This window comes from Mesoplodon mirus (genome assembly GCF_964341445.2).
Source record: "Mesoplodon mirus genome assembly, chromosome: 4".
Taxonomy (NCBI): domain Eukaryota; kingdom Metazoa; phylum Chordata; class Mammalia; order Artiodactyla; family Ziphiidae; genus Mesoplodon; species Mesoplodon mirus.
The window spans coordinates 94950477-94966605 of NC_138979.1; the positions used below are offsets into that span (position 1 = coordinate 94950477).

At 42.5% G+C, this 16129-nt stretch overlaps 1 protein-coding gene across 1 annotated transcript in view; it reads left to right on the forward strand.

Annotated features, from left to right (window-relative positions):
• Nucleotides 1-445: 445 nt before the first annotated feature.
• The window catches only part of LOC309803267 (aromatase-like), a gene marked incomplete at its 3' end in the record, with an annotated part of 32188 nt that continues 16504 nt past the window's right edge, over nt 446-16129 (forward strand). Inside the window, 2 exon segments of the mRNA XM_082619274.1 lie at nt 446-614; nt 6651-6801. Of these exon segments, the coding sequence (XP_082475400.1) occupies nt 470-614; nt 6651-6801 (296 nt within the window). The 5' untranslated portion in view covers nt 446-469.

Consider the following 16129-nt stretch of genomic DNA (forward strand, 5'->3'; position numbering starts at 1 on the left):
GGAAGAGATATGGGAACATATGTATACGTATAACTGATTCACTTTGTTATAAAGCAGAAACTAACACACCATTGTAAAGCAATTATACTCCAATAAAGATGTTTAAAAAAAAGAAAATAATAAGAAGCACAATCTAGTCATATATTAAAAGGCTAATACACCAAAAAAGAAAAAAAAGATGATATGGTTCTATCAGACCAAGAGTCTAAACAAACATGAGATTCTACCAAGGTCAGAAATGCTGCACTTCAAGCCAAAAGATCTCTCTTGGGCTTTATTGTTTTGACTTGTAACTATAAATTTGTCTAAGTGTCCAATCATGTTATCAAACAAAGCACCCATCCCTACAGTACAGCATCCTCTGAAGCAACAGGAGTCCTAGATGTACCTTTGGCGATTCTCTAATTTTTCTGCCACTCTGATTTCCACAGGACTTTAAATTGCTTCCCCTGAGATCAAGCAACACAAGATGGTTCTGGAAGTGCTGAACTCAGTGCATTATAACATCACCAGCATGGTGACCGAAGTTGCACCTGTTGCCAGCGTTTCAATCCTGCTGCTCACTGGCTTTCTTCTCTTGGTTTGGAATTATAAAAACACATCCTCAATACCAGGTAACACAGTCATTTAGTTCTGTATCTACGGAGACTGTTTCCTTGGGCTTTTCGTCCATGAGGGTAAAGGAAATATGCAAAACAGCGAAGAGTAAACCTGAGGAGATGGCTGAAGCCCACAGCATATTAGCAAATGAATTCAGGTGAATATTTTTCTACCAATTATCTGTACATGTTAAATGAAAGCACTAAAAAATATATCAGATAACCCCTTCCAGTCAGCATTTTGTTTTGGTAAGATGCATACAGGTCTTTTGTCTCCTTAGGTAGGTTTATTCCTAGATATTTTATTCTTTTTGTTGCAATGGTAAATGGGAGTGTTTTCTTAATTTCACTTCCAGATTTTTCATCACTAGTGTATAGGAATGCCAGAGATTTCTGTGCGTTACTTTTGTAGCCTGCTACTTTACCAAATTCAATGATTAGCTCTAGTGGGTTTCAGGTAGCATCTTTAGGATTCTCTATGTATAGTATCATGTCATCTGCAAACAGTGACAGCTTTACTTCTTCTTTTCCAATTTGGATTCCTTTTATTTTTTTCTTCTCTGATTGCTGTGGCTAAAACTTCCAAAACTATGTTGAATAAGAGTGGTGAGAGTGGGCAACCTTGTCTTGTTCCTGATCTTAGTGGAAAAGGTTTCAGTTTTTCACCACTGAGGATGATGTTGGCTGTGGGTTTGTTATATATGGCCTTTTTTATGTTGAGGAAAGTTCCCTCTATGCCTACTTTTTGGAGGGTTTTATTATAAATGGGTGTTGAATTTTGTTGAAAGCTTTCTCTGTATCTAGTGAGATGATCATATGGTTTTTCTCCTTCAATTTGTTAATATGGTGTATCACGTTGATTGATTTGCGTATATTGAAGAATCCTTGCATTCCTGGAATAAACCCCACTTGATCATGGTGTATGATCCTTTTAATGTGCTGTTGGAAGATGGACTTGGCACAAGTATCCTTTAAAGTAAGTTTAAGATGGAGTGGAGCAAGGTACAATTCCAGGGTTGTTTTTTTTTTTTCATTCAAATTGATTCCAATTTTGCTCTAAAGGTGAAAATGTCTCTGGAATGCCTTCTGTACTCCTTTCTGTCTCCCTCCCACTTTGCCTCATCCATGTCCTCTGTCCTCTCCCTTTCTTGAACCTATTCCTTCTCTTTATCCCATTCTTTATTTTCTTTTATTTTGGGGCATGGTGGTGATGATGGTGCCACCATAAGGGGTGGATGGGACCTGGACAGTGGAAGAAAAATTGGGATCACTATAGTTCCCTTGAAAACCTAAAAAAAACTTCCACAAGCTCTGTGGATCAATCAAAAGTAGAGTATAATATAATTATCCAGATAATTCCAGTAGAAACCCCATCACTCCACACTACCAGATTAACTCAGAATTCTCAGAAATATCAGACTTTTTTTAGTTTTCAGGGAAAACTCCTCATAGCAGGCATCTGTCCTCAGTTCCATAAGATATCCGATAAGGCTTTATTTCAAGAGCAGAGTCATTACACACTTTCAAGCATCGTGGGCCTCTTCACAGAGTGATGTCGAGTGGGAGTGTGGCGCTGCTGCAAAGTGCCCTGGGTCTGGATTCTCTATCGTTTTCCAGAGAACTGTCTGTCTCTCTGCTCAATTCAGCCTGGTATTTTAGTTTACTTTAAGGCCCAATGGAATGGAATGTTTAGTTTGTTTTGTTCTCTACTCCTGATGGGGGTCTGAAGGAAGACTGTTCCACAGTCTTTTAACTTGAACCTCTTCCCCACCACTGCTCCTTCCTCACTGGATTTCTCCTCCCCCAGTGGGAACCCAAGTCAGGGTCCATGAAAGGTGGAGGTGAGGGAGGAGGTATTTTTTAACAACTCCCCCCAGATGTTTATGTTGCAGGTGATGGTAGAACTCCCTTGGACCTTTGGGGAGGGGCAAACACAAGAACTGGCATCCTTGAAGCCCTGGACCAGGAGCCTAGGTGGTAGCTCACTCTGTCTACCACCTCTGGGCTGGGGACATCATGCTGTCATACACTGAGAGTCTATGACACTATCACATAGTCCTGTGGTTCTCAGCCCTGCCTGAGGACGGTCCCCATGTGGGTTTTTGGTTTTTTAACATCTTCCCAGGTGGCTTTCCTGAGCAGTCAGGGTTGAGAGCCACGGAATGGAGCCCAACCCGTTCATTTGACACAAGGGGAAACTGAGCCTCAGAGAAGGGCTCTGCCTTGTCCAGGCAAACCGTTGTGACAAGTATGAGTAACTGTGGAGTTCAAACTCCTCATTTCACGGGGGAGGGGTTAAAGCCACAGAAGGGAGACGGCTTGCCAGCATCTCAACTGGAAGGAAAGTGGCAATAGGGGGAGCAGGGGGACCACCAGGAAGACCTAAATCCCAGGTAGATGATCATTTTGCTCCCAGGGAGCTTCTAGTTCCATGCTTTCCTTGGGAAAATATGAGGTCTGGTCAGAACCTTCTAGTTCTAGAAACCTCTGGCCCAGGCTGACATCCCGCGACTCCTGGTTGGGGAAGGGAAGGTGAGGACACTGGCCTTGTTGGATGGGTCTTGCTGACCAATACTTCTGAACTCCTTTGGCCAGATCCCTCCAATCACTGGCTCTCTGGGTTCTTAACTTTATACATATGGGGAATCTCAGGGTCAGTGAAGCCAAAGAGTTGAGAGGGTACAATGAGCCAAAGCCCTCTAGTAAGTTACAGTTTTCAAAGCAGTTTCACACCCACTTTCTCTTGTGAACCTCTGGGCACTCCGGTGAGTTGAGTGTGTTGATGCCTATTTTACAGATGAAGAAACTGAGACTTAAAGAGGCTAGGTGTCCATAACTAGTAAGTGATGAAACTGGGACTCAAATCTAAGTTTCTTAAACCCACACTTACTGAGAGGCCCTGCATTATCAGGTGATGGGGACAGGGGGGTCGAGGAGTGTGCAAAGGTGACACACATAGGCAGAGGACTTAGTGCCAGCGAGGGCCGTGAGGGTTCGGAGAGGAAAGAATCGTTCCTATTTGGGGGTTCTGTAAGCTTCAACTTGGGGAAACTGCCGCAGTTCACTGATCTCTGCCAGGATTACAGTTACCTGGCACCTGGCAGCTCTCCCTCCCCCAAGGATACAGGGCGATGCCCAACCTTGCACATGGGTCCTCTACCCCAGAGGCCCTCTCTGCCCTGGGCACCACATTCTTTATGGGAGCACTGGAAAAAAAAGGACATGGCAATAGTCTCCTTTTGCCCATTAAAAATACAGAAAATGCACAAATAAACATGTCATCACAGACCAGGACAAGAAGTAGGATGTTAGCAGCATCCTAGAAACTCCTCTTGTGCCTTTTCAATCATACCCTCTCTCATCCCCAGAAATAAACAATCTTCTATTTCTTAATGATCGCTCCCCTGCTTTTTAATAGATTTTTCACCTAATTTCATATTCCAAACAACATACTTTAGTTTTGCCTGGTTTTACATGCTTTAGCAATAGAATCCTACATTATTCTTCTGTCTTGCTTTTTTGCTCACTTTTTTGCCTGTGGGTTTCACCCAGGCTGTGGCATGCAGCTGCAGTTCATATGGTATGCAGTTATATGAACACCCCATGCTTTAATCTCCCATTCTACTGTTGATGGACATTTAGGGTGTCTCTAGCTTGGGGTTACTGTGAACAGTACTGCTATGAACATTCGTGTGCACAGGGTTCTCTAGGGTGTACACCCAGCATGGAACGTAACAGCTTCTTGATTAGGACAGAGGGTGGGAGGCCCCAGCTGTTGGCTTCATGGAGGCCATCTCTGCACAAAAATGCAGTGAAGTATTTACTGCTCCTCTGAGGTGTGCAAGAGACTCCTGCACTCACACATGCCTAGATGAGCATTCCCAAATCTGAGCAGAGAGCAGTGTAATGTGGACACAACCAGAGTATTTCCCTAATATTCTAACAAAATTTCTCCCTTCCTAGAGCATTCTTCTCTCCAACTGGAAGGTATAAGATATACATGTAACTGAAAGGATGATACTGTATGATAACTATTTCATTTTGTGCTTTTTTTCACATTCCTTTTTCCCTGCCCAGGATCTGATAGGGACCTAGTTATACTTATCATACCATCACAGGTCTAACTTGGAGCTATACCTAGAAGGGTCTCAGTGTTTGTTGGATGAATTAAGCTGACATAAGATGGATCACTAAGGACTCAAAACTCTAATTCTCTCTGGTTAGAACACTCAGGTTCTCAACCCCTAAGGGAGTTCAACACAATCACAATCTCCCTTGTTCAGGAGATACAGCTCTCCACTTTCATATTTTAAATTAGAATGGTGGTTCCCAAATACTAAGACTTTCTACATGGCACTAAACTTTTACATAAAAACTGAAAAGTGAAGCCTTGATTTGTATGTCTTTGTTCCTCATGGCCCTAGCATATGAAGTAAATGTTTGTTGAATAAGTCTATTCCCAAATAGACAGACGTTTGACTTCATGTGGACTAAATGTATGAGAAATAAGATATTTTTCCATTTTTACCAAAATGTAAATACACCTAAAATATTCTAAATAAGGATAATATTTAAAATTTCATGCTTTACACAAGTCTAATTAACTTTTAAAATTCATTCAGGAAATATTTATTGACAGTCTACAATGTTTCAAGCTGTAAACATTCAGCAAAGTATTTTGTTATTATGCATAATATGTCAGTTGTTAAGAGGTCAGTATATCTGATGATATTTTAAGGAAATATGTATACAATCAAATCAGCTTGTTTAATTCTTTTAAGAACTTAATGAAATTATTTTAATATAAAGTCAGTCATCTATTCATAGTACTATTAGAACAATCCTAAGATTAAGACCCCCTGACCAAAGAAACTGAAATTCATTTTGGTTCTGTAGACATTAACAAAGACCTTCACTTTAGAGACAAAAAAGCAGTCTTATCCACATTAACCCAGCTACTTCAGATTAAGGAGTAATCCTTGTTTGTCAAATTTGGGGTTAAACTTCCAATTTAGATGATTCATGCAAAAACTTAGGTTATGTAGATTATCACAGAGCTCCAGACCAGGCAGTGAGAGTACTGTACTGTCTCAGACAGTTGTGTGAGTTTTGGCTCCACAACTATTTCACTGACAGAACGGAATTAAAGTAGTAAGATATAGAAATGGTATAACTTTACAATAAAACTCCTAAAACCACTCCAACAAGCTTTTGACGAACTTTTCACCAGCACCACTAAAATCAAGCTGCCAGGTTTGTTCTCTGATACAAGCAACAGCAACTCCGCTGGCTGCTCACCAGATGCACAGTCTTCACAATTCTGTCATCGTCTGCATCAGCAAGGGTATAAGGGCCACGGCTCTTCACTAAAACCACATCATTGGACTCAGACTCTGGTCTAGACACTGATCAGACCCACTGGTCATTCCTCAATGCTTAGCTTTATTTTGTCTCATGAGAGTTAGCTTAAGATTCTCTTCTTAAACCAAATCCTTTTGAAGGAAAAAAAAGAGGAATGGATGTTTTTTGTTTGGATATTGCCTTTGCAGACCATGTTTCTCACAGTTAAACAGATGACACCAAAACCACAAACTAATTCAAACCCACCCATTCCGTTGACTGGTGCTTTCAAACCCAAAGTTTTCAGACAAAACTAGGCAGCCAGACAGATCTATCAGCTTGTCACCTGTCCTGGTTTTCATGCCTGCTACCAGAGGGACTGATTGACTTGTATCTGAAACTCACTGACACCGTTTAACACAGCAAGAATAGACAACTACTCCAGTCCATTTAGAATGAAATGACTGAGATCAAGTGGAACTGGAGTACTGTGTATTCTGGAATACTTCTTACTTGGAGCAGTGAAGAGCCTCATGTTATGCTTATGTTGTTTTTTAAATCTTTTTCCTTTTTTCTTTCTAAGTAATTCACCTATATGTCAGAAGATTAAAAGAACATTTAGATAAAAAAGAACAAGAACAGCAGTAATTTAAAGCAATTGCTCCTTCTGGTGTTGAGGAAATACTGATTGTAATCTGATGACTTTCCTAGGTCCTGGCTATTTTCTGGGAATTGGGCCCCTCATTTCCTACTGCAGGTTCTTCTGGATGGGGATCGGCGGTGCCTGCAATTACTACAATAAGATGTATGGAGAATTCATGAGAGTCTGGATATATGGAGAGGAAACTGTCATTATTAGCAAGTAAGCCTGTTAATAATCAAAGACATATTTTTAATATCAAGGCTGGGATTTTTCCTTTTAAAAAACAAACTGATTTTGATATCTTGCTGTCTTTGTTTCGAAGACTATGTTTTTACTACTTAAAGGAACGTGAGTGATTTCCAGGTAAAAATCTAAAACTGTAGACAAGTGGAATAATTGGGCTTTGCTTGAAGCCAAAGGTACATAGATAAAGAACTCTGGAAAGCTGAGAAATCATTCAAAATCTCCCTAAGCAGTGAATGTAGAAACTTAGATCCAGGTCATTTGGCTTTGACAAAACATACTTAGAGAGAGGTATTAACTTTTTGCTTTCCTAAGTTGTTAGTCTTATCTCTACCATAAGCATAAAACAAACAAACAAAAAAGAACAGTAACAGAAGCAAAAGCCTGAGACAGAAAAATCTGACTGTATCAATTTGCTGTCGTGTTTCTAATGCCAGGCTACCAAGAAATTCTAGGAGGGTAGACAGTGAAGAAGGCGCCATTCATAACACTGCTATCCCATTGGTGACTCTGTGCCAGTGTCCTTGCTGAGTGATTTTACATAAATCAGAAAGAATATTGCCGGTTAAAAGAAATGGTGTTCCCCCAATTCCCCCTGCTCTGTTATATTTTCTGGATAACTAGCAGATTGAATTCACTCCAGGGTTAACAAAATGTGCATCCACTGTGAAAAACTAGGCTTGTGAAATATTAGTTTTCTTATTGATTGGTCATAGAAAATGGAGAGTTTAAAAGAGAGCACACCTCACTAGATGTTCTAAACATTCAGCTCTCTTTCTTAGATTGTCAGCAAAGCTAGCTTCAAACTATCTCATTCATGATTTTTTATACTTATAATCCCTGACAGGATTTACATACAAACTAAGACTGACCAGAAGGTTTTACTGATTTATTAGAATTAATTGTTCAGATACACACTATTGCCCAAAAGTAAGTAAAGCAATTCTAGAAACTACATTGATTGTTTTCAGGCCAAGATAATGAACATCATTTCATAAAACACCATGATGAACTCAAAGCCTAATTCCTTGAACCAAATACATGAAAGAAGGGGCCAGGGGAGAAAAATGTTATTCTTCCAAATATTTCTTACTATCTTAAAATGTTATTTTCAACCAAACTAATATCTCGGTTTTTGCCTTTTTTTTTTTTTTCATTTCACTCAGTATGGTGTTGTAAAAGTCTGAAGAGTAGCTAAGGCAGACCATGTTACACATCTAACCATAAATAGCTTCAGGTGGAAATGTCATTTCATTGGGTTCACAGTGAAACACCCCAGTGCAGCGGTTCTCAGATGGTGGCCCCCAACCAGCAGCATCCACATATCTGGGAACTTGTGAGAAATGCCCATCCTTGGGTCCCACCCTGACCCACTAAATAAGAAAATCTGGGGGCGGGGCCCAGCGATCTGTTTCCACGAGCCCTCCAGGTGATTCTGAGGCATACTCCAGTTTCAGATCCACTGCTCTAATGGAGAGGCCAGAGTTACTCTTGGATTTTACTTCTCTTGGTCTATGGAGCTCTGCCTAGTCAAATTTAAGTGAATTTGATATGCTCTCATTTTCAAAATCAACACTTTGCTCACTTGTTTAACTGACTAGAGCCTCAAAAATGTCCTGGAACAGATGGCGATTGGGCTTGGAGGACTGGGACACTGCCTTCTGCTCTTTGATCCCCCAGCACAGCAAGTTGCCTTCCAGCCCTCCTCAAGTCAGTGTCTGCCTTCCCTGTCACCCCCTTCCCTCAGGTACAGGCAAAGGGACCTGCAGGATATTCATCCAAAAGGATAACGCCTGCAGCTCAGGATCTAGAGCAGTGCTTCTCACCCGGGCTGCACATTAAAGTCACCCAGGGAGCTATTCAAAACCCCACTGCCCAGGCCACAACCCAACTGTTACAGTCTCTTGATGGGGTGGACCCAGGCATTGGTAGTGTTTAGAGCCCCAGGTGATTCCAATGTGCTGCAGAGCTTGAGGGAGGAGAGAAGGTAAGAAGCTTCTGGGGCAGGGGGCCTTTCCCTGGGGTTGGGGAAACACCTAAGCAGGTTGGAGGGGTTCTAATTTTCTTACCCTTAAGTGTAGCTCAGGTGGTGGGACTGCAAGACTAGACCTGGAGGGAAGAATGAAGCACGTGAGAAAGGACCAGAGGCCCAGGACAGAAATTGCTCTTAGACACTAGATACTTAGATCACCAGATAAATTCCCAGGAACCCCAAAGGCAATTCCTGAAACAGGACCCTCGTTACAGCACAGGTGGCATCTGATCACTCTGCTGTCTTAGTTAGGAAAGTGACCTTAGCCACCCTGACAGGGTCAGGTGCTGATTCACCCTGAGGACCTGGACAACAACCCACTCTGCCCTTCCCCCAGCTCTCCCAGTTCTTTCCCTGTTCTGTCCTCATAGGCTTTTCTCTGGTTGGAGTCTCTGTGTTCTCTATAATTGCCTCTGAGCCGCTCAATTTTGTTGTTAAGGGCTGAGCTCCCCGTAGGAATAGATGACATGTTTGTCCCCATCTCCTTCCCTTGTCTGCTCTTCAGGTCCTTCCAGAACTACCGGTACCTCTTGAAAAGACCCCATTGGACCTCAGAAAGCTTTTTCTTTGAATAGTTCGCCAGACTTTTTCTCTTTTGAAAAGTTTGACATCTGTAGTCATTACAACTGTGCTGAGATTATGCCCCAACTTTCAAGTCAGCCGAGTTCTGAAGTAAGGGGAGCTGCAGAACTTTGGGGGGCGGGACGTCAGGCACAAGTGCTGCCGGGATTCTGCCTGAGCAACTGGGGGCTCTGGGGGGGAGCTCCACCTGATCATCTTAAAGTGCGTAAAGTGTGCACGATTCCCAGGCAGGGATGCTCTAAATTACTGAGGGTCCACAGACGTTACGTATGACACTTTATGTCGTGTGTATGTATTAGTGTTTGTAATAGTATCAAAAAGGAGAATGTGGGTAGCATCCATAAAGGGAAATTAGCAATTAACATGCTAATTGGGGTCATATTTGCACATCTGTTAGTCATTTAAATACTAATTATTGTTATAGTATTTGTATACCTGTATTAATTGTGCATAAATTTATAGGGAATTCATTCATTTATTTTGTAAGCATCCACTATTGAGAATTATATTAAGCACTGGATGATCCTAATCTATCATAGTCATTATTGGCTCTCCATCCATTCATTAAATAAATATTTATTGAGAACTTTATTATGTACGACAGGTATCATGAAAAAATCACTCCCAAATCCCTACCTTTGTAGAGGAATATATTGTTGCAGTATTAATATACCAACAATAAAAGGCTAAAACATAGTATTATCAATAGGGTGAACAACTGTCTTGGTTTACTTGGAACCAGAGGATTTTTAAGCTGGGCAAACCAGGATGGTTGTCCACACCATTATCAGGTAGATATGGGCTATAAGAAGATGAGGTGGGTGGAGCAACTTTGGGATGGGGAGAAATCAGGATTCTATTTCAGATATTTTGACTTGACTTGCCTAGTACCGCTGAATAGGATATTAAGATATCTAGGATATCTAGGATATCTTTTTCTCCTGCAGTGATCTCAGTATCAAACCATTCAGACCTTCCACTGTAGTCAGAAACTAGCAAAGGAGGCTGAGAGGGACAGCCACACAGAGAAGGGAAAGCCAGGAGAGTGTGGTGGTTTGAAAGCCAGGCGAGAATGCATGTCAGGGAGGATGGAATAGTCAACTCTCCAGATAGTGCAACATGACTGGACAGAGATGTGAGCATTGCAATTAGCACCAGGGAGGTCATGGGTGACCTTGACAAGGGCAGTTTCAATGGAGTGCTGGGGGCAAAAGTCTGACCACTGTAGAGAATGGGGAGAGAAGAATTGGAGGCAGCAGGTATAGACACTCTTTCCAGGAGTTTGCCATAAAGGAGGCAGAGAAATAGAACAGAGCTGAAAGGGATGTTTGGTCCAAGGAGTTTTTATTTGTTAAGATACAAGATATTAGGACATGTGTGTTTTGATGGGAATGATGAGTTACAGAGGAAACTGGTGATGCAGCAGACAGGAGGAGCGTGCCAGGTGAGATGACAAGGGGGTCCAGGTAACAAGTGGACGTGGCCTTGAAAAGGGACACGCAAGTTCATCCACAGTAACAGGAGGGAAGGTTGAATATATGGGCACTGATACTGGTGGCTGGACTTGCAGAGGTTCCAGTTGCTTCTGTTTTCTCAGTAAAATAGGAAATAAAGTCTGTAGCTGAAATTAAAGGTGAGGAAGTACAACACTGGGGGACAGAGGAGACCGGATATAACAGTCATCCAGGAAAGCGAGAGTGACGGAACTTGGGAAATTTAGTAGAACTGGAAGCTGCACTAAGGGCCCACTTGAATTTAACTGAGACCTGTCTCTGTGTGTGTGTGTGTGTGTGTGTGTGTGTCCATGTGCATGTATAGTTTTTTCCCTGGCCCCATTCAGCTGCCAGGTGCAAGCACAGAGTAAGCTAAACTGAGAGTTGGATTTAGCCAGGGTTGAGGTTTTACCAGGCAACTAGGACAAAGTAAGCAGAGGGTCAAGGGACTTGAGGATGCATGAAAAAGAGAGACTCTAAAGATCGACAAGAAAATATTTTTCCAACGTTCTAGTTAGAAAAGTTCAAATGAACAGGAAAATTAGAAGAGCAGTCCTCCGCCCTTTTCCCCCATGACCTTGACCTTCTGAAGAGACCACATCAGTTGTCTTACAGGATGTCCCACATTCCAAATCTCTCTCAGTGTCTCATTATGGTGTCATTGAACATATTCTTCTATTCCTGGTATTGCTTATAAACTGAACACTAGGTCTATAGGCTCTGTTCAATTCAGGTTAATTGTTGTGTAATAATACTTCCCTGTTAGTCCTAGGCACTTCCCATTGCATTACATCAAGAGACCAGGGAAGGTGGTCCCATATTAGGGATACTAAATTTGGTCAGCTTAGGGTGGTTACAGTCAGATCTCTTTGTTACAAAGATTCTTTTTCTCTTGCCGTGACCTCAGTATCAAACCTGGGTAAGGATATTAGAGGGCAAAGGACAGGGAAAATGTGGTACGATTGATGGAGTATAAGTCACAGGCACAGAACAGGTCTACACAAGGCACGTGTTTTTAAATGTTTGGTACCAAATATTCCATTGATTGTCTCCCTTGTATTCCTAGTACTCATCAATCTTGAACCTGACCACAGGTGTGTGAGTTCTTTAAACTCAGAACGGGAGGGTGGCTTCTTCTTTACCACCTAAGGACTTACTTCCTGGCTACTTTTCATCTTGAAGAGACGTTAGGTTTGCCATCTTTGGGGATGTCTTTTGACTTCAGTCACATTTCAAGAATAATAATGACCCCAGGGATCAGGCATCTTACACTACCCACTGTCCCTTCTGAGCTTGGGGACTCACTCTGTCTCTCCTCAGTGGTAAGAAGTCCTCACTCTCCCAGCCAGCCAGGCAGTCAGTCAGTCAATGTAACATCTCCCTCACCTGGTGTTACAGGCCAGTCCACACTGTGGGAAGGAGATCTCTAGTGTTCTCCTGAGTATCAGGGGAGCTCTGGGCTGACATCCCTAGTTCGTCACCAACCTTCCCTTCTTCACTTTCCTGATTTACTCCAGTTAGATAAGGCTAGCCTACATTTGATAAGTGACCTTATTTTAAACTGCTCATCCTTGGTGACACTTTGCTTGCTGTGTGTATCACTTCTGTCTTGCCTACTTCGTTCTTTGCCAAGTCAAAGGCTCTGTCTCAGGATAACTGAGATGTTGGCACCCCCTAAAGGACAACTGATTTAACATTCGCTCTTTATTAACTAACATTTAATTGGGTTGAAGTTTGGGTTGAAGTTTTTAATTGACCAGTAATACCTCAAAACATACGAACAGACCAATGTGTTTCACGATATACGCAAAAGCTCTAAAGGTCAGACCAGAAAAATAGTATTCTGCTTGTCATCTAAGCACTTAAAATTTGTAGATATGAGTTTGGGGATAAAGAGTATACAAATTACTTTCTGCTTTGATTACAGAGTAGGGGAAGATAAGAATAGCTAAAGTTCTGAAATCTATTAATTAATTAATAAGAATTTTAGTCCTTACTATAGCATGATGTTTCTACACAGGAGAAAAATTTATCTGTGTGTCAGTCAAATTAATTCCCTGGAATGTACATAAGAAGCATCTGCATTTTTGTTTTTGTTTTTACAGTTGCTAGCAAGAGAAAAACTTGTCCAAAACTCAGGATAATGTGATGAATATTATCTGGCATCAATACAACAATATATTTGACTTAGTAGAGAGCATTTTGATTAAAAATCGATTTTTCTTCCTGAAACAGATATCAAGTAAACAATTTATTCAGGCACCAATCCTGTTTTCATTTCTCCCCATTGCCATTATTTCAGGGGCTTCCTTTTAAAGCTCTTGGAATACATCACAAATGTGATGGATTAAATACTTAGCCTACAGCCTAATCTACTCAGCCAGAGCTGAGCTCTTTGGCCCACTGTCTTCTATGGGAATATGTCCTCACAGACATTTACTGAACAACCTCACTGAGACGAAATCATCCTTTTAGGAGCCAAATGTCAACTCGGAGAGAGAGGAACTAGTGAGAAGATGGCCACACTAGCCCAGTGTAAGAACACTTACATAGGCTATAGTAGCCACTCCCCATCTTTGAGGATTATGTGTTCAGAAAACACCCATAGTAGGAGAATTTGCAGTTGAGAAACAAAATTTCAGTGGAGAAGTGGGGACAAAATAGCAAAGCTGCAGTGAACACCTGTTCACTCGTGTTGAACTTAAAAACTTCAACAATATTAAGTTCACCAAAATAAGAAAAGATAACATCTAAAATAAAGCTAACACCAGAAATGTTATGCATCTTGAATTTGCACAATTGAGCACTGTGCAATTCTTTCCATCTTCTATCCCCTGCACACCAGATTCTCCCTCATCTGCAGTTATCAAAAAGATGTTCATGGGCTTCCCTGGTGGTGCAGTGGTTGAGAGTCCACCTGCCAATGCAGGGGATATAGGTTCGTGCCCCGGTCCGGGAAGATCCCACATGCCACGGAGCGGCTGGGCCCGTGAGCCATGGCCGCTGAGCCTGCGCGTCCGGAGCCTGTGCTCCGCAATGGGAGAGGCCACAACAGTGAGAGGCCTGCGTACCGCAAAAAAAAAAAAAAAAAGATGTTCATAAATATATTTTACTTTCCTGTAATAATGTGCATATTTTCTTTTTATTCCTCTGCCCAAATGTTTGGTTCCTTTCTGATGTCATGATCTGTGTCTCTGAACTCCACTCTGGCCTTGGAGACATGGGATAATGGGTAATCCTCATGTGGGAAAGTTCTGGAAGATCTATTTTAACTTCCCTAGCAGACCTGAGCAGGTTAGCTCTCGAGCCCCGAAGTTAAGGGTTCTATCACGTTAGCTCTGCCTATGGCAGCTCCTCACCAGAGCACACAGGATGGGCAACTTTTATATACGTTCTGGCTCCTGCCCTGTAAGCACGGCCAAAACACAGACTAATGCATTGGCTTTCTTCATGTCTCCTGTAGCTGCACTGCAGAAAACCTCTATTCCTTCTCTGCTCTCCACTCTTTTTAATTCCCAAACTCCACTACCTTTTTCTGATTATCTCCAAGAAAAATGCCTATCAATTTAAAGCTACTTGAGTGGAAATTTTTTGAAGTTGCAGAACTGCCATGCTTACTTGTTACTAAGGGGAATTTGCACTTGGCCGTGTGGTCCATGTATAAACACTGTGACATAAAACCTGTAATCTGAAGAGCCTGTTGTCCTGCCCCACAGAGGAGTCTGGATAACGTGCTTGGAACGGCTTTGCCAGCACGGGGAGGTGGAGGGTGATACATGAGACCCTGTCTGTGCCTGAGCACAAACCCTGTGGTCCTACTGTCTACCCAGCAGCAGAGTCAGTCGAGGGCCCCACACCTCAGAGGTGGCATTACCAGGGTCACAGGTAGAAAGGCTGGAACTTGGAGGGATGTGGCTGAGACATGGCTTCTCTTTCCTCCCTCCCTCACCATATCTAGGTGCCCCTGTGGGTAAGGATTTTGGGGTGGCTGTCTGCACCTCCTTCTGCCCTGGTCTGTCTGCCGTGTATCCTCACTGAACTGACTTTCTTCATTACCTTGAGATAATCTCGTTTGATTTCTCCAAGGGGTGTTTGGTGTTCAGTCTTCGCCTATAATACAAAACAACTGGCACTTATGAAAACAATGGACATACAAACACCACATGTCCTGCTTATACCTTCCTATGCTCTGATAAACTCCATCCCGTCTCTGTTCATACCCGCTCCATCTCACTCCTCATAAGGAGGGTCAATCACATAGCTTATTAACAAAGACATTTTGGACTTCCAGCTTCCTGAACCGTGCTCATCATGGTCACAGACACCACTTAGCCCTCACCCAGGTAGCCTGCTTCTGTCTAGGCCCTGTATGAACCTTTTCCAACCTCAGCCCCTTTCCACAGGAAATGCAGTCACCTGCAGAATTTCTTTTCTTTTCTTTTATTTATTTATTTATTTATTTATTTATTTATTTTTGCGGTACGTGGGCCGCTCACTGTTGTGGCCTCTCTCGTTGTGGAGCACAGGCTCTGGACGCGCAGGCTCAGCGGCCATGGCTCACGGGCCCAGCCGCTCCACAGCACGTGGGATCCTCCCAGACTGGGGCACTAACCTGTGTCCCCTGCATCGGCAGGCAGACTCCCAACCACTGCGCCACCAGGGAAGCCCTGCAGAATTTCTTAATTTTTCTCTTGGTAGATGAAAATTAGTTCATACCACCCACACCTGATTCTTAACTTCATGAGTTCCCAACACACCTTCTCTTCTTCTAAAGTCCCTCTTTTACTGAGCAGTGAATGAGGAGTCCCTCTCCTCCCCAAATCCTCATAAATATAGGCTCATCTCAGCTGTTTCCTCTCAAGCCTTCCCTGTGCTGCTTGCATCCACTATCTAATAAACCCACGCCACCTTTTATCCTGAAGAGAATAACTATCCACTTAACCTTTATCCTCAATCATCAAATTATTTAAATGATCCATTTATCCTTCCAATGCCAAAGCCTAATTTATAAGCAATCTTAATAGAACATTTTCTCGGGACTTCCCTGGTGGTGCAGTGGTTAAGACTCCACGCTCCCAATGCAAGGGGCCTGCGTTCGATCCCTGGTCAGGGAAGTATATCCCACATGAATGCCACAACTAAGGAGCCCACATGCCACACTAAGGAGACCGCCTGCCACAACTAATACCTGGTGCAA